This window comes from Geotrypetes seraphini, chromosome 15 (assembly GCF_902459505.1).
Source record: "Geotrypetes seraphini chromosome 15, aGeoSer1.1, whole genome shotgun sequence".
NCBI classification, from domain to species: domain Eukaryota; kingdom Metazoa; phylum Chordata; class Amphibia; order Gymnophiona; family Dermophiidae; genus Geotrypetes; species Geotrypetes seraphini.
In genome coordinates this window covers 40,500,956-40,526,015 of record NC_047098.1, presented here as the reverse complement: position 1 = coordinate 40,526,015, position 25,060 = coordinate 40,500,956, and the positions used below count along the sequence as shown (strand labels likewise).

General features: G+C 45.6%; 2 protein-coding genes across 5 annotated transcripts in view; both read right to left on the bottom strand.

The window, feature by feature from the left end:
* VPS53 (VPS53 subunit of GARP complex) overlaps positions 1–25,060 on the bottom strand; it is a 229,844-nt gene that overhangs the window by 89,990 nt on the left and 114,794 nt on the right. The gene's annotated exons all lie outside the window — the stretch shown is intronic.
* LOC117348910 lies at positions 8,029–13,950 on the bottom strand. 3 transcript variants are annotated; one of them, XM_033921553.1, is made up of 3 exons: positions 12,115–13,950; positions 9,621–9,717; positions 8,030–8,652 (listed from the first exon to the last, which is right to left on the bottom strand). In XM_033921553.1, the coding sequence occupies exons 1-3, from the start codon at positions 12,344–12,346 to the stop codon at positions 8,415–8,417; spliced, it is 567 nt and encodes a 188-aa protein (XP_033777444.1). In that variant the 5' UTR covers positions 12,347–13,950; the 3' UTR covers positions 8,030–8,414. The 3 variants fall into 3 exon arrangements, with proteins under 3 accessions (XP_033777442.1, XP_033777444.1, XP_033777443.1); XM_033921551.1 differs by having other exon boundaries at positions 8,029–9,717; XM_033921552.1 differs by lacking the exon at positions 9,621–9,717 and having other exon boundaries at positions 8,031–8,652.

The window sequence follows — 25,060 nt, the reverse complement described above, 5'->3', positions numbered from 1 at the left end:
TACATTAGGAAACATACGATGGAGACGGTTAGGCGTATAATACCAGCGCAGGGCTACTTTATAGGCATTTTCCTTAATAAGTGCACAAGAAGAGGCATTACCCACTTCCATATGAATTCTAGACCACTCCTCAACAGAAAAAGTACAGTGCAAGTCCACCTCCCAAGCCCACTGATAGAGAGCCGGAAAGGAAAAGGAGCCCCGAATATATTGGTAAAGAACACTCTAGGTAGGTTCCTAAGAGTGACCCACATGTGAGCAAAGGGATCGAGAGATTGAGTGGGCCCCCTATCCCACTTCTGAGAGTGAAGAAAATGACGTATCTGGGAATAACAATATAAACAACTGGGTAAATTCAAAAAGCAAAAGAGTTCCTAAATAAACCGTATCAAAAAACAAACTAATAAAGGAACCCACTGGCTACTTCAAAATTCTTTTCATTAGGTGGTGCTCAGATTCCAAGATGGAAATGAAGAGTTCAATATGGGGACCAAACCCCTGTGAAAACTCTTATGGTATCTATCATTGCACCGTATGGAAAAGATGTTTTAAAGTGCTCACAGAGTGAACTCATAATATGCTCAAAGTCTTTAGAACTACTGAATGAATGTCCAGTCTTTGTATAAATTTCAATGTGTAACAGCTTCAAAATATGCAAATATTCAAAAAAGGACTTAGCTGAAGAATACTGAAAGCGTAGATGATTGCTGGGTCCTGACGCGTTTCGCCGCCCTGGCTTCCTCAGAGAACCCGCAGCTTTCAGGTTTGTATTCAAAACTTGTCCTGTGGTAAATCAATGAATTCTCCGATTCCTAAGACGTCATAGGAAACGGAGAATTCATTGATTTACCACAGGACAAGTTTTGAATACAAACCTGAAAGCTGCGGGTTCTCTGAGGAAGCCAGGGCGGCGAAACGCGTCAGGACCCAGCAATCATCTACGCTTTCAGTATTCTTCAGCTAAGTCCTTTTTTGAATATTTGCATATTTTGAAGCTGTTACACATTGAAATTTATACAAAGACTGGACATTCATTCAGTAGTTCTAAAGACTTTGAGCATATTATGAGTTCACTCTGTGAGCACTTTAAAACATCTTTTCCATACGGTGCAATGATAGATACCATAAGAGTTTTCACAGGGGTTTGGTCCCCATATTGAACTCTTCATTTCCATCTTGGAATCTGAGCACCACCTAATGAAAAGAATTTTGAAGTAGCCAGTGGGTTCCTTTATTAGTTTGTTTTTTGTATCTGGGAATAAGCCAGAAAATCTCCCCTGGGCAAGTCAGCACTAATCTGGAAGGTTTCAAAAGACACCAGGACCCCCTTCTGAAGCACATCTCGAAAGGTAGATAACCCCAACCGTTCCCACCGCACAAAGACAGAGCTCTCCCCACCCGCCGGGAACATAGGCTCGTCACGCACCGCACCAAGAATCGAGAGGCCTACCCCAGCCCTCCAACGCCGTTTAGTAACACCCCACACTCTCAGAAGATGTTCCAAAAACGGGTTCCGCCAATCGCCCAAGATCAATGGAGGAGGACCAAAGCCAGCGTTTCAAACATGGACATCCCACAAAATGTTGTTCCATACGCACTGCCAACTTAAAATCAGCGATCTCCCAATCCAATAAGAGCCGCAGCTGTGCGGCTCGGTAGTACCACAATAGATTATGTACCGCGCGCCCCCCTCTATCCCTGGCTGCCCACAAAGCAGCTCTATAAATACGAGGAGATCTCCCCTGCCAAATAAAGCGAAAAAACAAAGCATGTAATTGCTTCAACACCAAATGTGGGACTGCAACCGGCAACGTTTGAAAGAGAAAGAGCAAACGGGGTAGGACATTCATTTTCAAAACTGCAATGCGACCCCACCAAAACAACCAAAACCCGTTCCAGCGTTGAATATCAGTCCGAATTTGTTGAATAATCCTGGCATAGTTAGCAGTATACAATTGAGATAGATCGGTCGGTAAACGAATTCCCAGATAGCGAATAACCCCAGGAGCCCAGCGAAAAGGAAACTGGACAGCCAGACGACGTTGATCCTCCACCCCCAAATTGACACTCAACAATTTAGATTTATCCATGTTCACCGTGAACCCCGAAAGCTGCCCATACTCCAAAAAGAGATCAACTAAAATTGGTAACGAGTCCTCCAGGTCCCGGACATACAATAACACATCATCGGCAAAGATGTTCCATATCTCCATATACGATGTTCCATATCTCCCACTTGCACCCCCAATAAGTCACCATGTTCCCGAATACGAATGGCCAGAGGTTCCATAGAGAGAGCAAACAACAGAGGAGACAAAGGGCACCCCTGTCGAGTTCCTCTCGCAATGGAAAAAAATTCGCTATAAACCCCATTAATACACACAGTAGCCCTTGGAGCCGCATAAAAGGCCTGCACCCAGGTCAAAAAGAAAACTCCCAACCCCATCTTCGACATCACCTGCCATAAAAAGTTCCAATCAACCTGATCGAAAGCCTTCTCAGCATCAATCGCCAGAAAAGCTATTTTAGCAGATGCCGCTGTGCAGCCCACATAAGGTGTAATGTGCGTCTAATATTATCACAAACCTGTCTTTTTTGAACAAAACCAGATTGATCCAAATGTACCAAAGACAGCAGTACCCTCCCCAACCGAAGAGCTAACACCTTAGCTAAAATTTTTGCATCAGTATTCAGTAACGAAATCGGCCGATATGACCCACACCCCATCGGATCTCTGTTTGGTTTGAGCAGGACCGAAATCCCGGCCTCCCCCGTAGTGGAGGGCAACGGGGAACCATCCCTCACCCCATTTGCAACCCGAACCAACAACGGAGCAAGAACCTCACGAAAAAGTTTATAAAACTGATTAGTATATCCATCCAGGCCAGGCGATTTCCCTAACTTCAAATCAGCAATGACTCCCAAGACTTCCCCTAACTCAATAGGCTCATTAAGTAATTCCCTATCCACGTCTGAAAGTCGAGGAAGCCGCAACTGCGAAAGGTATCTCTCAATAGCAGCTGGATCGTTCCCCTACGAGGTCCTATACAAATCAGAATAAAATTTAAGGAAAACCGATCTAATAGCCGAATCAGTCCGATGCGCTGTCCCCCCTGCATCCTGTATCATTGTAATAGCCGCTCTCGCCTGCTTCAGCTTAATTAACCGAGCCAAGCGAGATCCAGGTGTATTATTATATTCATAAACCGTTTGCCGCAAACGTGTCCTCAAAAACTCATATTCCTCCATCTGCAGTAAAGAGAGCTCCGCCCGTGCCTTAACAAGTTGCTCATATACTAAGGGGTCCTGGTGTCTCTGATGCAGCCTCCCCAACCGCTCCAATTGTTCCCGAAGCGTCAGGGAGCGCTGAGCCAGGAGGCGCTTACGACGAGCACCCCATTTGATAAAGATACCCCTTACTACCACCTTCAGAGCATCCCACAATGTCGCATCATTGACCGTAGCATTATCATTAATCTGAAGGTACTGGTCCACGGTCTCATTCACCTCCCGAACCACAGCTGGATCTTTCAATAGAGACTCATTAAATCTCCAGAAACGGCGTCCCTCCCCTGTCCAATAACCCGCACTAGTTACCCACACAGGCGCGTGATCAGAGATTTGAATAGCTCCAAGTTCCGCCCGGCGAATCCCTCCCCATGAATTACGATGGACCCACAGCCCATCTATGCGTGCATACGATTTATGTGCATGTGAGTAGTGGGTATAAGTACGTCGTGTGGGGTGCAACAACCTCCAACAATCCACCAAGCCCAGAGAAGAAAATAAGGATAGTAAAGCCCATCTAGCAGCCCTTGACAGAGACCTAGTCCCACCCCCAGAGTGATCCAAAGTAACATCAGGTGTAACATTAAAATCCCCACCAAGATACACAGACCCTTTCGCAAAACCAACCAGATCTTCTTTGATAGACCCAAAATAGCTGGCTTGACCCGTATTGGGGCCATACAAATTGATAAGGGTGATTGTGCGGCCCTGCAAAGTAGCCACGAGAGCCAAACATCTCCCTGCACCATCACGATATACTTGATCAACCACCAGCCCCAAGCCCTTTCGTACCAATATGGCCAAACCCCCCACCTTCCTCCCTGGTGTCGACCCCTGGTGGGTCCAGATCTGGTCATAATAGTGGGAATTTAAAACTGCCACATCACGAGGCCTCAAATGTGTTTCCTGAAGTAGACAAACATCCCATTGCATGCAAACCATTTCCTTATACACAATACTACGCTTCCCAGGACTATTAAGTCCATTAACATTCCACGAACCTACAGTAAAAAGCTTCTCATCTACCCTCCCCGTCCCCCCTCCCACCTGAACCCCCCCGACCCCACCCCTACGCTGCATCGAACCCTGTATATTAGGATTCGCCAGCTAACAGAAAGTGCAATCTCTCCCAAAGGCATGTATCCCACTCACAGAATCATTGAAACAACCAAAGTGCAAAACCACACACATATACTCCAAATGCCACACTTCCCCCCCCAACTGCACTCAAGTCTCAAGCATTCCCCACACTCACCAAACCCCTTTCAACCCAGCCAATTACTCCCCCTGCCGCCCAACATCAAACAAATAGAAACCAATACAACCCAACAACACTTCCTGGAATAAAATACAGTGCGTTAGAGAAAGTCACAAAGCGTTGGGAGCGCTGGAATCACCCAAATTCTCCAGCACAACCAATCATACGCATACAGACTCCACGAAAGCCAAAGGATCAAATCCATCTCTGCAAAAGCAAGGCAGTGTCCAAACTCTTTCAGGATTGGGGTTTCGCTGGTTTCTTGCCAGAGCGCAATGCTGTGCTCCAAGAGGCACCCTGCGCTAATGTAAATGCCACAGCAGGGGGCCGATCTTCCTCTTGCAAGGTCCCACAGCCCAGGGCTCGCATCTCCGCCCAGGCTTCCGACACTGTGCTCACCCTCCGAGATGCCCCATTAACAGTCAGCCACATCCCAAAGGGGAAAAGCCAGCGGTATTTATGGCCCCCAGAGCGCAAGGCAGAGGTGACATCTTTAAATGCCCTGCGCTTCTGCAGTGTAGACCACGCGAGATCTTGGAATACTCCCACCGCCAAGTCTTTCCACCAGAGTGTAGCCTGTCGTCGGCCAGCCAGCAAGATCCGTTCCTTCAATGTGAACTCTCCAAAGCAAGCAATGATATCACGAGTGTTCTGAGCTCGTGCGGCTCCCAGACTGCGGTGGACACGCACCAGAACTATATTATCAGGCAGGTCAGCTCCATCAGCTCTCAGCAAATGCTCACAGAAGTCCCGTACCACTGCCTTGCAATCCCTGTACTCCTCTGTTTCAGGGATGCCCTTAAAGCGCAGGTTGCAGCGCCTAGACCGATTTTCCAGATCTTCAACTTGAGTTTGGAGGTCCCGGAGTTCAGAGGACAGGCGGGCCGAATCTTCAGAATTAGATGTCACCACCATATTGAGGGTAGCCACGTGGTTTTCCGTCGCCGAGACTCGGGCTCCCAGCTCGCCGACCTCCGATCGCAGCTCCACTATTGCCGCTCGCACGTCGCTCCTCACCCCAATAATGTCCACTTTGAGCTCCTTAAACCAGTCCGTTATGGACTTCTGGGGCCCATCACTGACCTCCCCCCTCTGATCGGGGATACCCTCATCCTCCGACTCCGATTGAGTCGCTGGTCTGGTCGCCATTTTTTTTTTCTCTCTCTCCCCCATGCTGCCCGCCGCCTCCAGAGCCGATTTCTCCAGCGGATCGCCAAAGAATTTAAATTTTTCAAGGCGCTTTTGAGTCGCCATGAAAAGGGGAGCCCGAGCAGTCTAAACCGTGGCTAAAAAAACGCACTTCGGAAGCGCCAAGCACTATAAAGCACAGAAGCCCGACGGAGCTCCTGTTTCACGCTGCCATTAGCAAGATGACGTCACTTCCCAAGAAATACTTTTTATGCAGCTTCCTTGTATTATGAGTCGCTCTGAACTGTAGCGCCAGCCAAGGCAGTAACAGCTCCGACGTTCAAAGGAATTCTATGAGCGTCAGAGCTGTTACCGCCGCGGCCAGCACTAAAAACCGCACTATGGTTTTATAAAAGTGTGTGTGGGTGGGGGGGATAAGTGATTTGAGTACCTAAAGCACAAGTGTCAAACTCAAGGCCCGCGGGCCAAATCCGGCCCACCTAGTTGTTTTATGCGGCCTGTGGTCCGATGCCCCCAGTGTTACCTTGTGGCCGGCTCCCTCCTCACAGCTTTAGTGAACATGGAGCCGCGTGCAGTGACTCCTCATGCGTCTCACACCTCCATCCAGAAGCATTCCCTCCAATGCCCCCAGTGTTACCTTGTGGCCGGCTCCCTCCTCCTCACAGCTGTAGTGAACATGGAGCCGCGTGCAGCGGCTCCTCATGCATCTCACATCTCCATCCAGAAACATTCTCTCCGATGTTGCAAAGTCAGAGAGAAGGCTTCCAGTTCAGGTGCAGGACGCACGAGGAGCTGCTGCACACGACTTCATGCACACTATGGCTGTGAGGAGGAGGGAGCCAGCCACAAGATAACACCGGGGGGCATCCAACCGCAGGCCGCATAAAACGGCCAGGTTGGAGCCGGCCAGAAGGTTAGACATCCACCGGAGGGAGGCACAGCATGGAGGGAGACAAAGGTAGGGGGAATGATTTTATTTTCAAGTTAGTGTTTGAATTGTGTCAATTTTTGAACATTTTAATCTGCTAACTTTTGCACTGCTTAGGAAGAAATACATTTGTTTCTTTTTCTCTGGGGGTTGTACTGCATGCAGAATCTTGAATCTTAGGGTGTTTTTTAAAATATAGTAGTATTTTTAGTTTTTGGTCCTGTATTTGCATAGAAGTTATCTGTGTTCTGGTAGGAATAAATGTTGAGAAGCAAACAGTGTGTTTTGTGTAGTTTAATTTTGTGGTTAACCATTACCATTATGCGTTAATAAGATTATATTGTGTGTGTATATATGAAAAATTAATGGAAAAAATGGTGTTATAATTAGTATTATAATGGAGGTGGGGCCTGGGGCAGAGATTGGGCGGGGTCTAGCCCGCGACTTAGCCTGCGTTTTGGATTTCAGCCCCTTAATGTGATTGAGTTTGACACCCCTTATGTAAAGATAATTAGCTATCTAAGTAGAAACCTAAAATCTTAATATATGGTTCTAATTTATATTCTTTCTGATTAATAAAAATAACTGAAGGAACACAGATTATTTCCAAATCCTATGATTTTAGCCTTATGGGAACATAAATTTATATTTACTCATCTAGGATTCAATTATTTGTATACCTTGTTGAACTTTCAAAAGACCAATCTGGGAAAAAAGTACTCTAACCTCCTCTTGCATACAGCTCCTCTGGATTATTGCATTCACAATATATTACTCTACATTTCTTCATATTATAGCTTAGCTGCCAAACATTAGCCCAAGCTTCCAGTTTTTCTAAATCATTCTTCATGCTTTCCACTCCTTCCAGAGTCCACTTTACTGCTAAAAGATCAAGTTTTTCTTCTCACTCTTTGGCAAAACTGCTCACAAAGCTATTGAACAGAATCATCCCAGAATGGATCCCTGAGGAACTCCACTACTTGCCTTTCTTCTTTCTGATTGAATTCCTTAACAACGGGATCTGGATAGCCCCTATTGTCTTCCCCCCCAACCCTACTTCCCCTTATCCTAAGAAACAATAACTGAAACCACACCAGTTTGGAATTTAGCCGCAGCTCCATTTATTAGTAAAATATAAAATATAAACCAAATTTATTTGCATAAATTAACATCTTTAACACAGTAACTTCATATAACAAAATCTGCCAGCTCCTCCCGAGCTACCCGGTGTAACCATCCATAAATGGCCCCCAACCCCGCCATAAACAGCAAGAGTCCGAGGGGTGGCATTACCTCATGCCCCTTTAACCATGTCAATATCCCCCAAGACACGGCTCCCAGCCGGTCCTCCACTCATCGCCGGATGAGCCCCAGCACCCAGTAGCTCGGGAGATCCGCCACAGGACTGTATACTTACAGGCCCCCCCCCCCCCCCAAGGGAGCTGCGACTCTCACCGCGAAGCCAAAACTCGCTCACAACCCGATGCAAAGTCATCAAGTAGGAGATCCCAACCAACCGCCGACAGATGAACCCCATCTCTATGAAACAACCCGGTACACGAAACATCCACCCAGTCATGCAACAACTGCAACCCTCCCTGACACATAACCCATTTACCCACCTGTCTGTTAAGCTTCGCCAACCCTCGTGTCCAACGACGTGACGCTAGACAACGAGGGCGCGGTACAATATCCGACCAAATTAACAAAATACTAGGGAACCAATCCAATACAACCCGTAAATCGTCCTTAATGGTGTTAATCAAATCTTTCCCCGAGCAAGAATCCACATCATTTCCCCCTAAATGAATAAGTAACATGTCCGGATGACTGGGTCGGGCTCTGAGACGCTCCATCAGCAACAGCAGTTGACTCCATCGCATCCCGCGCTGGCCCCACCAGGAAACACGAAGGCCCCGCTGACCCAGACCAAGATGACGACCACCGGGGCGAATCAACGCCCGCTCTGCCGCCCAGTGAACGAAGGAGTGACCAACGATCCACAAGGAGAAACTGCGGCCACTGGAATCTGCAATACAAAAAACAAAATGACTACACACCGAAACAGAATGAGCAAGCCTCCCCTAAAACAATGAACGAGCTCCCCTCCTACTGCCCAACATCGATCCGGGACCCCCGCGACGAATATAACCCCGAAATGCGTCTGAAACCCAACGTCCTAGACGCTGAATACCCTCCCCAGACATGCCTGCAATGCTAGCACTCGTGGCCGCACCAATTCGAAAGGAATGAGTCCCGTAAGAACTCGGGTCCTCACCACAGCGCCCCAAAGTCAAACGCAACACCGCCTGAAATTGATAGCGCGTAAGAGGAGAGCCATTTTCATGTACAAACAAAATGTCACCATCTAGCGGACGCACCGCAAGATAAGACCGTAAACAAGTAACGGGACAAGAACTACAACCTGCTACCGCATGCAAAACCACCCAATGACCAACGGCCAACTGATCTGTCTTAGAACTGACAATGTGAAGCCGCACAGTCGTTTCGTGAAAACTGACATGAGAAACCAAAAGCCCACGAAAACCCAAACGCGCCGAGGGACACACCAATAACTCGCTCACTCGCAGAGCGCCAAAAAAGGCTGTGACAAAAGCGGCCCGGAACAAGCCAGCCTCATAGGCCGAACTGGCAACAACTGACAAAGCCTCTATCAACCGCAGCAAAAGCTCATGGGTGATAGGCAAGCGGGAATCAGGAGGAGAAGGGTGAACGCGATGCATGGCTCTCAGCATACGCTGTACTAGAAAACAAGACATCGGGCAAGCCCACCCTAAAGCCCTACAAAAGAAGGCAAAGCCGGCTAAACGGCCACGCACGATTCCACGAGACACCTGAGCCCGAAAAGACGACAACACAAAGTCCGCCAATAACGATTCCGACACGTCACCCGGGCACCAACCACGAGCGGCCAGAAAAGCCGCTACTGTCCGAAATCCCAAGTTATAATGTGACCATGTGGACGTAGCTACTGACAAGCGGAGCATCTCCCAGATTCCTTCCTGACCAGGGTCCATAAATGAGCTGGCATCGGCAAACCCTCCGCTCGAGCTTCTGGCGCCAACCGACGAAACTGCAAAAAATTAAAACGAGACAAGGAGTCAGCAATACCATTTTGTAAACCCGGAACATGACGCGCCCGCACATATAAATTTAAGTGCAAGCAGCGCAGCACTAACTCACGCATCAAAGAATTCACTGCCAAACAACGCGCAGCCTGCCTATTCACAACCTCCACTACCCCCAAATTGTCGCACCAAAAAACTACACGCCGATTGCGAAAAACTTCTGCCCACAATTCGCATGCCACAACCAGTGGGAACAATTCCAATAAGGTAATGTTTCTCGTAATACCAGAAGCCACCCACGCATCGGGCCAACGCTCTGCACACCAATCCCCACCACAGAATAACCCGAAACCTACCCCACCTGCCGCATCTGAATACAAAGCCAAATCCTTACTGCTCACCTCAGGCATTTGCATGGGAAGCGTTCCATTGAAATCTCGGAGAAAAAGAGCCCACATACGAAGATCCGCACGCACACCTCCCGAGAGCCGTAAAAAATGCCTCCGGTCACGCCCGCCCGAAGTAGCAGCGGCCAAACGACGAGAAAAAGGCCGACCCATAGGCAAAACTCGACATGCGAAGTTAAGGGAACCCAACAACGATTGAACCGCCTGTAATGTCGATTTTGGGGCTGAAAGCACTTGTTCAATACGCGAAAGCAATTGCTGTACCTTTTCCGCTGGAAGCCGAGTCACCATAGCATCAGTATCCAATTCAATCCCTAAAAACACTAGAGAAGAAACAGGACCCTCGGACTTATCCAGTGCCAAAGGAACACCAAAAGACGCTGCTATATCCTCGAAAGTCCTTTTCAAACGCTCACAATCATTACTATGACCAGCTCCCACAAACAAAAAATCATCCAAATAATGAACAACCGAGTGTAAACCCACCTGCTGTACCAACACCCAATGCAGAAAAGTACTAAACTTCTCGAAATATGCACAAGAAATTGAGCAACCCATCGGCAAACAGCGATCATAAAAATAAGAACCTTCAAAACGAAAACCCAATAAAGGAAAAGACTGGGGATGAATCGGCAACAACCGAAAAGCCGATTCGATATCCACCTTCGCCAAAAGAGCTCCGCGCCCAGCCGCAACTATGTGCCTCAATGCAATATCCAAGGACGCATAACGGACTGAACAAATATCTCGCGGAATACCGTCATTAACCGAAAGACCTAATGGTCGAGACAAATTGTGTATGAGACGAAACTGACCCGGTACCTTCTTAGGAATGACCGCCAACGGAGATATGATCATCTGAGAAAAAGGGGGGTCACGAAATGGCCCCGCAATACGACCCAAGTGCAATTCCTCCAACAATTTGACCCGCACCACCTCCCGTAACTGGGAAACCGAAGAAGCATTTTGAACTCTCCCCCCAACCATAGAACCTTGAAAAGGGATAACAAAACCTGACGTAAAACCCGATTCCAAGAAGACAGCCGATTCCCGCGGACGATACCTCTCAAGCCAAAAACGCATGTCCGCAACCCGTATAGGAGTCGGCAACAACTGACCACCATTACTTCCCAACCGGTCCCGCTGGGATACCACTCCGCTTAGGACACTTAAGGGCTGAATGGGACTGACTACAGACGGAACATGCATGTCGAAACTTACAGTCCGAAAAGGGGCAGGAGGACTTGTTAAATTTCCAACACACGTCGGAACTCGGCGTAGATCCTCCCCCCCCACCCCCGCGAAAGGGCCGCCCACTGCCAACTGTCCCCGCACCCACTCGTCCCAACGGACCCGCCTGAGGTTTGGAAGCCATATGAGTAAGCCACAAGTTCACGTCCTGAGTGCCCCAGGACATGAACTTGTTTTCCTCCATTTTGTCCCGAAACGCCTCATCATAATTTAACCAAGCCCAGCCACCGAACCGTTGATATGCATCAAGAACTGTATCCGCATAAGACAATAATAAGCCATACTCCTGCGGATTAGCGCGCCCCCAAACGCTCGCCAGTCTCAAAAAGGCCCTCATCCAATTAAGAATAGACCGGGCAACCGGAAAAGATTTTACCTCCTTACGATCCCGTTTGGATTTTTTATGACCCCGCCTCTGCGCCCTGCCTTCCATAAGGCGAAATATATCCAAACAAGACCGTCGACGGATTTTTCGACGCAATACCCTAGGCACCTTCTCCCAAAATTCGGTAAGAGCCACCAACGCAGGTGTACCCCGAACACCACCCGCAGAAACGCCACCCTCCCCGCCCGCTGAAGCCTCACACCCGCCAGCACGACCAGCAGACGAAGACGATGAAGTGGACGAATCGGACGAAGAGGACCCCGACGACGAGAAAGACGACGCACGGCGCTGGCGCCGACGTTTTCCTTTCTTACCCCTCGCCCTCCCCGCAAGAGCAACCTGCCCAGGCGCCACATTACCCTGAGAAGAAGACGATCCAGGATCAGTACTTCGGACCGCTGAGACGCCACTGGCAGCAGCCCCCGCCGGTGCTGCAATACCAGAAGTGGAAGCCGAGACGCTGTGAACAGCAACCCCAGGTAAAATAGAGGAGAGAAGAGGAGAACCGGTGACGCCGCCGCCAGCAGCCACAACTCCACCGAGCGCCGAACTGCGCTCCGAACCGGATACACTAGGTCGCTCCGCCGACATCCAAGGCTCCAACTTCCCGACCACCAGGGAAAAAGGAAGGCACCTGTGGAGACCAAGTAAAAAGAGAGGCAGGACCAGGCAAAAGAGCCTCCCGTCATACCCACAGGAACGCCCCAACCCGAGCCATAGGTGCCCGCGGGCATAAAGCCCAGGGCTACCGGACCTGGACTCCCTCCCCAGTGAGAAGCAGAAGGTCCTACTCCACTAACCGAAGAACCCTGCCCCCATCCCGGAGAACCCCATCCCGGACCCCATCCACCAGGAAAAACCCCAGACCACGCTCCAGAGGGCCCCGCTACCGGAACGGACCCAAAACCCATGCAATCCGCCCCCCTGCCCAAACCAACCATACTAGGAGACCCACTAGTCGGCAACCCGCCAGAAACCTGCTGCATCCCAGCCCCGGGCTCAACCCTCAACTGCTCAGACCCCACTTCCAAACTCGGAAAAGCAGAGGACCGAATCTCCGCTGCCTCAGCCCCCCCCCCTGCTCGACAGTCGCGGCAAGACAGTAGCAGGACTGGTTGTAACAGGCAAAGCAACCGTCGCTGACGCCCCGCCCACACACGAGGTACCCGAGCTGCGGCCTGCCGAAACAGCCCTTACAGAGCTGCTCGACGTGCCCGACTTGCGCCCTGCCTTAACCGACTGAACTGACACTCCAGACTTCCCCCCTCGAGTCCCCAAGACACCTGCACCCGCAAGCGCCGACAGTGCAACTTCCTTGGAGGGCGCGACGGACGAACCCGCTCTACCCCTGGATCCTGACCCACCTGCTCCTCTGTTTCCTCCGAAAACGAGTCTCCGGCCAGTAACGAAATCTCCGCCAAAACCCCTGCATCTCCACCAGCGACACCACCTTCCGACTCCATCCCGACCTCCAACCGCCAAAAGTCGCCTCAACAACTGCCAGAAAGACCGAAAAAACCGCCCTGGAGGACCAGAAAAGAACCCAGTCCTCCAGAGTCCCGGCTTTGTAACCTCCTATGTCTCCGCCCCTTCCACCCCTAACCTATCACGCACCATGTTTCCTGATGTGCTCCTAGCAACCCGATCACTTTTCTCCCCCTCTAACCCTTAGCCTGACTCGAAGGCGACACGGGGCTCCCAGCCCCGTGTTATCCTACGCCCTTCGAGACGGGCTCTTGGGCTACTCTTTACCATCACCCCCATCTCCTTTTAGCAAACCAATTTTCAATCCAGTTTACCACCTTGGATCCCATTTTCCGACTGTTTAATTTATTCATGAGCCTCCTCTGAGAATAGCATCACATGCTTTACTGAAATCTATGTAGACCACATTTAGAATATGTCCTTGATCTAGTTCTTGTGTCACCCCAGAAAATCAATCAAATTTTGTTTGCCATGATCTGCTTAGGTAAATCCAAGTTTCTTCAAGACCTTGCAAGCCTTGATGGTCCATGCATAACTTTATCTGCTGTTTTTTAGGCCCATTCGATTGTTGAAATTTCACCAACTTTTCCTTTAGTATATTTCTATTACTTTTCCCTGAAGAAGAAGCTCAAATAGCCTCACTGATGGCAATAACAAACACAGTCCAAGAGTCGTAAGGAAAAGATGTGAATGATTCGGCCGTGGTTCAATCGGGGTACATTTTATTGATAGAAGCAATTATAGACTCAACATTTGATGGTGTTTCAACAAAACTGACTTTTTCAAGAGTTTGATATTTGCAGCTCTTCTGATCAACAGAGCGTTTTTCACATGCAGACTATTTTATGCAGTTTACTTTTAAGAGTGTGTTATTAGCCATTCTGTTGATCAGAAGAGCTGCGAATATCAGACTCTTGAAAAAGGCAGTTTTGACAAAGCACTGTCAGTGTCGAGTCTACAATTGCTTCTGTCAATAAAGTATACCCTGGTTGATCCATGGCTGAATCATTGACATCTTTTCTTCATGACTCTTGGACTATGTCCATTACTTTTTCCACCACTGAGGTTAGATTTACTGATCTGAAGTTTCCTACCTCTTATCTCTTTTGTGGAGAGGGCCCATGTCATCCTGTCTCCAATCCTAAGTAACCTCCCCCATCTCAAAAATACATCTTTTAGAGATTCTGAAATAACCTCTCTGAGCTCCCTTGGTATCCTGGGATGAATTTCATACAGTACAAATATTTTCCACAGATAATTGTAAACATTCAAATAATAAATTGGATGCAAAAATTCAAGTAGGAGGAAAAGCCTCAGGGCATAGCTTGGGATCATTTCTCCTCACAGACCTTACAAGTGCCTCCTCATAGGCATAAAAACCTCCTATTCAATTTTATCAATCATACTTTAAATCATGATAAAGTGAAAAAACATTAACCAATTCTACATATTGCACTTATATTATTGATGTCTTTATGGACAGAAAAGTGCAAAAAAAGCTTTGGCCAATGCCGCATTCAAGACATAGAGGTTGAACAAATTTCCAAAATTCTGTCATCAATGATGGCAAGCGTTTTGCTTACTCTGCTGCTTCAGGGCTAAAGGGACTCATAACTGCTCAAAAACAAAGCAATAGCAAATACAAAACAGCTTATAAAAATTGCATAAATCCAAATTCAAGATCTTGTGTTCAAAAATCACTCACTTATTGACAACAGTCCTTCAAGCATGGCCTCCTCCTGATCCCTGGGTTGCTAAAAAATAAAAAACCAATGTGTAATGTCACACTCTTATTTATTTATTTAAAAAATTTCTATACTGTTTAAGATTAAACGGTTTACATAATTTACATACATAATTTTAAAACAAAAATATAATAAAATAAACATACAATCAATCCACAAAATAATACCATAGCTTTGCATAATAAAGATCATGAATAGTTCATCAACTCTGCCAGAGAGGAAAATTATTGGCTTAGAGAAAGGCATTTACAAATAACTGCCTTTCCACTCTAAACATTTTTAAAGGAACCTCTCTTTTTTAATAGAAATGATGCCATTCAAGTTTATTATTTAAACTAAAGGGCTTTTCTATGGACAATCGAAAAATTGACTTGTTATTTCTTGATCCCCTCCAAAAAGGCACTGCAGGTGCCCATGTTTGAAGGACATGGGATAGACTGGAGTATTGGACACTCAAACTGCACAAGGGAGACCAAATTCCTGGAAACCACGAGGGACTGTTTCATGGAACAGCTGGTCACGGAACCAACACGGGGGGATGCAACTCTCGACCTAATCCTCAATGGGCTAGGGGGACCTGCAAAGGAGGTGGCGGTGCTAGAACCCCTAGGAAACAGCGATCACAACATGATCCAGTGCAAGCTGGAAATTGGACCATCAAAGGTGAAAAGATCCACAGCGACAGCACTCAACTTCAAAAAAGGGAATTATGATGGCATGAGGAAACTGGTGGGAAAGAAACTCAACGGTAGCGCAAGGAAGATGGAGTCTGTAGAAAAAGCCTGGTCCCTACTCAAGAGCACGGTGCAAGAGGCACAGAACCTGTACATCCCCAGATTCAGGAAGGGGTGCAAAAAAAAACCGAACAAAAAACCCAGCGTGGATAACAACTGCAGTGAAAAAGGCGATAAGTGACAAGAAAGCATCGTTCAAAAAATGGAAAAAGGTCCAAACAAAGGACAACCAAAAGGAGCACAAAGAACACCAAAGGGAGTGTCACCGTGTGGTTAGAAAAGCTAAAAGAGAATATGAGGAGAGACTGGAGGGGGAAGCAACAAACTTCAAATCGTTCTTCAGATATGTGAAGGGGAAGCAACCGGCAAGGGAAGAAGTGGGGCCATTGGATGATGGAGACAAAAAAGGAGTGATAAAAGAGGAAAAAGAGATAGCAGACAGGTTAAATAAGTTCTTCACGTCAGTCTTCACGAGGGAAGACACATCCAATATTCCGGAACCGGAGGACATCGTAAATGGGGATCGGGATGAAAAGCTGGTCCAACTAGAGGTAAGCCAAGAGGATGTCCTCAGGCAGATAGACAGACTAAAGAGCGACAAATCGCCAGGTCCGGACGGCATTCACCCAAGGGTACTCAAGGAACTAAGGAACGTAATAGCAGAGCCACTTCGCCAAATATGTAACCTATCCTTAAAAACTGGAGAGATCCCGGAGGATTGGAAAATTGCAAATGTCACACCCATCTTCAAGAAGGGTTCAAGGGGGGACCCGGGGAACTACAGGCCAGTGAGCTTGACCTCGGTCCCGGGAAAAATGATGGAAGCACTGATTAAGGACAGTATCTGTGAACACATAGAAAACAATGGACAGCTAAAGTCGAGCCAGCATGGCTTCTGCAAGGGTAGGTCATGCCTCACAAACTTATTGTACTTCTTTGAGGGGGTAAACAGACAGGTGGATAAAGGGGAATCCATTGACATCATTTACCTTGACTTTCAAAAAGCCTTTGACAAGGTACCGCACGAAAGACTGCTTAAAAAGCTGTGGAGACACGGGGTGCAAGGGGAGGTCCACCGATGGATCAAAAACTGGCTGGCAGACAGGAAACAGAGGGTTGGAGTGAAGGGCCATTACTCAGACTGGCATGGGGTCACGAGCGGAGTTCCGCAGGGGTCGGTGCTGGGACCGCTCCTGTTCAATAAATGACCTGGAGGCGGGAACAAATTGCGAAGTTATTAAATTTGCGGATGACACCAAACTCTACCACAGGGTTGAAACCATGGAAGACTGCGAAGATCTGCAAAGGGACCTAACGACGCTAGAAGAATGGGCCAAAAAATGGCAAATGAACTTTAACGTAGGGAAATGCAAGGTCATGCATGTAGGGAAAAAGAACCCGATGTTCAGCTACAAAATGGGAGGATCACTGCTAGGGGTAAGTAACCTTGAAAGAGACCTGGGAGTGATGGTGGACACGTCTTTGAAGGCGTCGGCACAGTGCGCCACAGCCTCAAGAAAAGCAAACAAAATGTTGGGTATCATTAAGAAGGGTATCACGACCAGGACAAAGGAGGTCATCCTGCCACTGTATCGTGCAATGGTGCGACCGCATCTGGAGTACTGTGTCCAGTATTGGTCGCCGTACCTCAAAAAGGACATGGCGGTACTTGAGGGAGTCCAGAGAAGAGCAACTAAACTGATAAGAGGTATGGAAAACCTCTCATATACTGACAGACTGAAAAAGCTGGGGCTGTTCTCCCTGGAAAAGCGGAGACTTAGCGGAGACATGATAGAAACCTTCAAGATCCTGAAGGGTATAGAAAAAGTAGACAGGGACAGATTTTTCAGATTACGGGGAACCACAAGTACAAGGGGGCACTCGGAAAAATTAAAAGGAGACAGGTTTAAAACAAATGCCAGAAAGTTCTTTTTCACCCAGCGGGTGGTGGACACATGGAACGCGCTTCCGGAGGCTGTGATAGGCCGGAGCACGTTACAAGGCTTCAAAGAAGGTTTGGATAGGTTCCTAGAGGATAAAGGAATTGAGGGGTACAGATAAGAGTAGCGGTAGGTTATAGGGATAGCCTGGGACCATTGCTCAGGCAATGGGCCTGATGGGCCGCCGCGGGAGCAGACCGCTGGGCGAGATGGACCTCTGGTCTGCCTCAGCGGAGGCAACTTCTTATGACTGAGCTATAAATACCGTCAAAAACTGAGTGATTTTTTGAACACAATATTTTGAATCTGGATTTATGTAATTTTTATACTCTGTTTTGTGTTTGCTGTTGCTTTGTTTTTGAGCAGTTATAAAAGTTCCTTTAGCCCTGAAGCAGTAGTTTAAGCAAAACGCTGGTCATCGTCAGCGATGGGATTTTTGGAAATATGTTCAACTTATATGTCTTGAATGCAGCAACAAGTAAAGCTTTTTTGCACTTTTCTGTCCTTAAAGACATCAATAATATAAGTGTGATATGTAGAATCAGTTATGATTTTTTGCACTTTTATGATTTAAAGAGTGATTGATAAAATTGAATAGGATGTTTTTATGCCTATGAGGAGGCACTTGTAAGGTCTGTGAGGAGAAATGATCCCAAGCTGTGCCCTGAGGCTTTTCCTCCTACTTGAATTTTTGCATCTAATTTATTACTTGAATGTTCACGATTATCTGTGGAAAATATTTGTAGTGTTTGAATTTGTTCCACTAGTTTCTTTATATTGTTAGATTAATGGATCTCATATGGTCCCATGGCTTTGTCCATTTCAGTTTTTCAAGTTATTCATAACACGCTTTCTTCTGAGAATGGTGGGGTATCTACTCTATTCCCATATGTATGCATATCTGTCAATCATCTGTGGACTTTCTCCAAGTTTTCTTTCCATGAACAACAAAAAAAAGTATTTGTTATGCATTTTTGCTTCTCTCCCATCCCTATCCAGACTTTAATTTGAGCACCTTTGTGTCTAGTGATTCCACCTCTAGCCTTCCTCAATCTCCCAATATAAAGTACCTGAAAAATAAAGCCATATCACTTTACCTTACATCTTTAGCCAATTTTAATTCTGCCCATGTTTTGTCATCCTGATTTCTTTCTTTGTTAATTCAGTTTTCTGTGGTATTTTTTGTTGTTGTTGTTCCTCTTTTTGCAATCTTTGCTATTTGGTGAAAGCTACCTCTTTTGCCTTTATTTTTCAGGCACTTCTTTGGAGAAACATTTTCCTTTTCCTGTTGTTTTTTTGTTTGTTTAAATTTACTTTCCCTACAAAAAGCCCAGTATTTCTACTTCCCTTATATCCTCTCACCCTACCAGCAATTCTTTCAAATACTTCCCTAGTTTTAATAAGTCAGCATTAGAGAATGACATGGTGACAAAATTCATCATTTGTCCCATACCTGCGGGAAACAATCCTGTGTCATTCTTTAGTGTCTATCGCAACCTCAGTCCTTCTACACCAGCATTCTTCAATGCAAGGCTTGAGGGTCAGTGGTTGTGCCCATTCATACTCTGATTCTTCCCTCTCTCCTTAAAAAATGACAAAATTAGTACTTGGAAAACTAAGAACAATATCGGGCAGAGCTTTGGATTCTTGGCCAGAAATAGCTAAGAAGAAGAAAAAAAAAAAAACCCAACAAATTTTTAGTTGAATCAGGTTGGGAAGACTAGATGGACCATTCGGGTCTTTATCTGCTGTCATCCAAGGAAACGGGATGAATTTTGTGACCGTGTCATTCTCTAGTCAGCATGTTTGAAATCTAGGTCTTTGAATTTTGTGTGACTAGACTCCACCTTAGCTTTTGTTTCAAACCACACACTATGTACTGATCAATTAGACACACTTTCTCCATCAAAGTCAGCATTCCCTAGTGACACAGCATTTTTCCGAGCTAAGCTCCTTCAAAGGCATCCACAATCTATCTACTTTTTCTAGTTTTGCAGATAGGATATGCCAGTCCACATCATGTACATTAAAATCAGCCAGTATCGCCACATTTCTTTTCATTTCCAGCTTTATCTTAGCACTGATCAGGTCACTGCCCGGTTCTTCTGTTTCATCTGGAGGTCTGTAGACTACATCAGTGTGGATGAATGTGTCATTTCTTTCCAAAACGATCCACTGAGCTTTCTCATTTCCCCATAGCCTTTACATTTCAGCTGCCTTAATATTGTCTTTGACATAGATCCCATTCATTAGACTCACTGACCCATGTTTCTGCAATGGCCATTTTCATCTTAAGGGCTTCCATATTAAGAATCTTATTGCCTAGACTGTAAGCATTTATGCTCATCGCTTTCCACCAATTTTTACATGGTTTGCTTGTATTTTATGTAGTTTCTCTTCTGGTCTCATCTTCCCCTTTTGTTGCTGATGAAGCAAGATCATCTCTCTTGTTATTTTCTCCACTACTGTGATGCTTTTGCTTGAACTTGGTTTCTTCCATTTTCTATCATAGAAACATGATGGCAGATAAAGGCCAAATGGCCCATCTGGTCTGTCCATCTGCAGTAACCATTATTTCTTCCTCTCTCCAAGAGATCCCACGTGCCTCTCCCAGGCTTTCTTGAAATCTTCTTTTAGTTTAAATGCCTACATATTGATTTAATTTTTTCTTTTAGGATCTTTCTTCCAGCTACAGAAAGATACAGTCCATCATTACACTATGGAATTGTACATTTGTATTTTACTTATTAAATACGATGACGAGAATTATTTGTTAGGCAATTCAATTAAAATAAATTACTCACCTTTCCAAATCCAAGCTGAAGAAGAGTTAGACTCAAGTACGGAAGGTATTTTCTTACATAAGCTTGCACCTGATGCAATAGAAGATGAAGTGACTTGCCAAGAAGCATCAGAGGAAGAAGTGGGATCTGAACCCTGGTTTACACACCTCTAACCATTGGGCTACTCTTTTATCACCTAAATGTGTTTTACAGCCAGCACCTATAATTATCCATCTGCTGAAATGTGTACTCCATGTATATGAGAGCCATTTTTTAAGGATTACAATTTTGTATGTTTTTTGTTTTGTTTTGTTTTTTTAAAATAAAGATTCCAAGATAGAGAGAACGAGAGGGCACTCTCTAAAGCTAAAAGGGGATAGATTCCGTACAAACCCATAGAGTGGTGGAAAACTAGAACGCTCTTCCGGAGGCTGTTATAGGGGAAAACACCCTCCAGGGATTCAAGATAAAGTTAAACAAGTTCCTGCTGAACCAGAACGTACGCAGGTAAGGATAGTCTCATTTAGGGCACTGATCATTGACCTAAGAGCGGACTGCTGGGCACGATGGACCACTGGTCTGACCCAGCAGCGGCTATTCTTTTTTTAATTATTTATTTATAAATTTGCAAATTTTACAAGAAGATTTACATTCTTGCTAAAGAAATACAGCAAAAAAATACATGAAAAGGAGGAAAGAAAGTCATATTCAATAATAATTTTTTTTTTTCATGCTTCCTTAGACCACAAAAGGAGTCCTAAGGGGGAGTTTGCAAGCAACAAATAAGAAGTTTAAACAAGTAGGCAAAAAAAAATACAATGAAAGGCTATAACATAATCTGCATACTTTCCTTTAAACAAACACCGTTAACCCACAGCAATTTTCTTTAGCTCCAAAAATGATCTTAGCTGCTCCAGCTGAAAAAAAAACCATATTTAACTTGAGCATATTTAACTATACATCTACAAGGGTATGCTAACAAAAAAGACGCCCCCTGAGCCCTGGTCTCTTGTCTCAAACAAAAAAAAGCTTCCTTTTCTCTTGAGTAACCTTAGTTACATCTTGGTAAACCCATATTTTTTTCCATAAAACAATTCTTTTGACAAACGAAAGTATAATTTTATAAAGGAATCCAAATCCTACTGGAAAACAAAGGAGACCAAAAGAGTCACTCTTACTGAGGAGTCCGAAATAGACTCTTCCAAATTTACTGATATATTGTTTATATCCAATTGTGGAGTTTGAATTTTTTCTTCAGCCATTGTAACCTGGTTTTTAGTGGAAGGTGGTAAATAGTAAATTTTGTTCAAAGGAGGAATAAGTTCTGAAGAATACTTTAACACTTCCACTAAGTATTTCTTAAACATTTCGTAAGTAGATATTCCAGGTATTTTAGGGAAATTCAAAATCTGAAGATTAAGTCTGCGATTGAAATTTTCAATATTTTCAATGAAACATTGTGGATTCCTTAATCACTGCTACTCTATAATCCTGAAGTGACTTGATTTCTGAATGCATTTCTTTTATAGTATTTTTTACCTCATTATTTGAATGTTCCAAGGCTTTGGAAATATCGTCAATCTTGTTAAGCCAAAGATTTTACCTCCTCTGATGTCTTAGAAGCAGCCTTGTCCAACTTTTGGAGCATGCCCCAAATTGCTGTTAGAGTCACCTCGCTAGAGGGGGTTCTCTCCCCATTGCTGACTTCCATCGGCAGAAGCTCACCTGCCCTAGGCGTTTCCTCCGTAGGAACTCCCAGTGCAACTTCGGCAGCTCTCTCTGTTCCCACTCCCGAGGTAGTTGCTTCTGCCAGACAAGGAGGTGGTTCAGTGCTTGAAGGTGAGAGCGAGATTTCGTGCCCTTGTGAAGTAAGGCCTTCTTTACCCTCTCCCACTGCAGGGCTAGCTCTACCGAGTTGGATGCAGATTCCAGGCAGTAATTGATCAATCGTCTGCTGGCATATTGGGGGTGTAGGTGTCGAAGAAACAGGCACCTTAACACTCCCTTTCCTCTTGTGCAGCATAATTTTCTTTAGCGTCCAAAGTTAGCAGAGACGAGAGTTCGATCTCAGCATCTGGTCAATGCCGCCATCTTAGCCACTCCCCCACTAGCAGAGGCAATTCTTATGTTCTTATGTACCTTGTACATTCCATTCTGCAGTCTTTTCCTTGTTTTTGGTGTTCGCCTTTTACTGCAGACAATCATAAGGTCCATCTATACTATCCAAGCCAGACCAAGACCCACATGTATCCAACAATTTTCCATCACAGCAGGAACACAGAACAGAGTATTGTCACATACACTGCAAGAGAAGAGACTACAGAGAAACATTTCAGCTGCATATAGCCTGGAGCTCTCTTGTGTTTGTAAATGTGGCCTTGGCTTTTTAATCTTGTAAAGACTGGTCCCCCTGACAGAAGTGGCTAACCATAATGGGATATAAAGCATGTGATGGCTCACTCATGCAGCTGCAGTACTACAGATAAACTGCAATCTTCAGGTTACCAGCAGCAACATATATATCCACATATATGTATATAAACAGTACTTATATAAACACGTACACATGTACATATGGCCTACATGGTGTATTTTACTTCCATTCAGAGGCCACTTTTCAATAAATCACTACATAGGCCAAGCCTATCATTGCCAGGGTGTTCCTCATTTTCTCACAAGCTGACCTTATGCATCACTACCAGATGGTGCAATTATCAATGTGTAAACACAGATACTGCTAAAACTAACAGAACTTGAATATCCCACAGGGTCTCCAGCTCTTTTATGTTCAAGATCTCTAAAACAAGCCCCCCAAAATAAAGAAGATTGCATCCACACCATTTTCCAGCAGATGTGTCAAACACTGTACAAATAATTCCTCTCTACTATCCAAATGTCTTTCATTTGAAATATTTTACATCCTATTAAATGGTCAGTAATAATTATCTGTTTAGTGAAGCAGTGATACTATAGCCAAAGTAGAAGAACATAAGAACATAAGAAATGCCTCTGCTGGGTCAGACCCGAGGTCCATCGTGCCCAGCAGTCCGCTCACGCGGTGGCCCAGCAGGTCCAGGACCTGTGCAGTAATCTTCTATCTATACCCCTCTATCCTCTTTTCCAGTAGGAATTTGTCTAATCCTTTCTTGAACCCCAGTACCGTACTCTGCCCAATCACGTCCTCTGGAAGCGCATTCCAGGTGTCCACCATACGTTGGGTAAAAAAGAACTTCCTAGTATTTGTTTTGAATCTGTCTCCTATCAACTTTTCCGAGTGCCCTCTTGTTCTTTTATTATTCGAAAGTTTGAAGAATCTGTCCCTCTCTACTCTCTCTATGCCCTTCATGATCTTATAAGTCTCTATCATATCCCCTCTAAGTCTCCTCTTCTCCAGGGAAAAGAGACCCAGCTTCTCCAATCTCTCAGCATATGACAGGTTTTCCATCCCTTTTATCAGACTACTAGAATATTTTTAAAAATGTATTATTCATGGAAACAAACATTGTATTTCTGAATAATAAGAAGCTGTGATTAGGTTAAGAGCATCTGTTTTAAAAGTCATCCTTTTTTAAAGGGTAATTTTCAAAATCAGCAGTACATTTATAGAAATGGGCTTTTCTAAAATTGCCCACACTATCTGTGGCTACAGAAGGCATGCAACTTTACCAGCATGGAGTTTGCATTTATGTACATACTTTTCAATGTTCAAAAGTATGCCTGGTTTTTATTTCCCAAAAACTGTGCACCTCAAATAATGTGTGTGCAAGACTTGACTTTCCTGGAGCAATTTTCAAAATGAAAGTTTACTCGAACTCTCGGTTTCAAAAATCTGGCAAAGTCTGTATAAGTATGCATGAGGAAGTGACATCATGCAACAAGATGGCAGCTTAGGAGCGGTATTCTAGAGCTGGGGTGCCCAAAAGGTTGATCGCGATCGACCAATAGATCGCAAAGGCAACACGAGTCGATCACGGAGCCCATCCCGGGCTCCGCGATAGACTCGCGTTGCCTTTGCATTCTGTTTTCCCTGCTTCCCCGACGCCAGGTAAGGCGCGTACAAGTGCTGGACCCACAGCCTTCCCCCCCCCCCCCCGGTCAATTCCAACGTTGGAGAGGAAGGTCTGGGACAGCAAATTGCTGTCAGAATTGATGTCGGGGGGGGGGGGAAGGCTTGTGGGCCTGGCGCTTATACACGACTGGCATGGCGTCAGAGAAGCAGGGAGAAATCTGCAGTGGTGGCATGGCTTGGGCAGGGAAAGAGAAAGACAACCAAGGAGAGAGAAAAAAACAGAAAGAAAAAAGGAAAGGGGGGCAGGGAGAGAGAAAGAAAGAAAGGGGGGCAGAGAGAGAAAGAAAGGGGAGGGGGCAGGGAACGAGGAAAAAAAAGTTGGACTCATGGAAGGACAGAGAGAGATGTTGGTTGGGGAATGGAATGAGGTCTGGAGAAGAGGAAGCATGCAGGAGGCAGAAAGAAATATTGAATTTACAGTCAGAAGGAAGTGCAACCAGAGACTCATGAAATCACCAGACAGCAAAGGTAGAAAAAATGATTATATTTCAAATTTTGTGATCAAAATGTGTCCAAATTTATATCTGCTGTCTATATTTTGCACTATGG

Coding starts and splice junctions, on each gene's coding strand:
- LOC117348910 (XM_033921551.1), bottom strand. CDS start 12,346: ATGTCGGCGGAGCGACCTAGTGTATCCGGTTCGGAGCGCAGTTCGGCG. Junction 9,718..12,114: donor TGGATCGTCTTCTTCTCAGG/GTAATGTGGCGC, acceptor AATTTTTTGCAG/TTTCGTCGGTTGGCGCCAGA.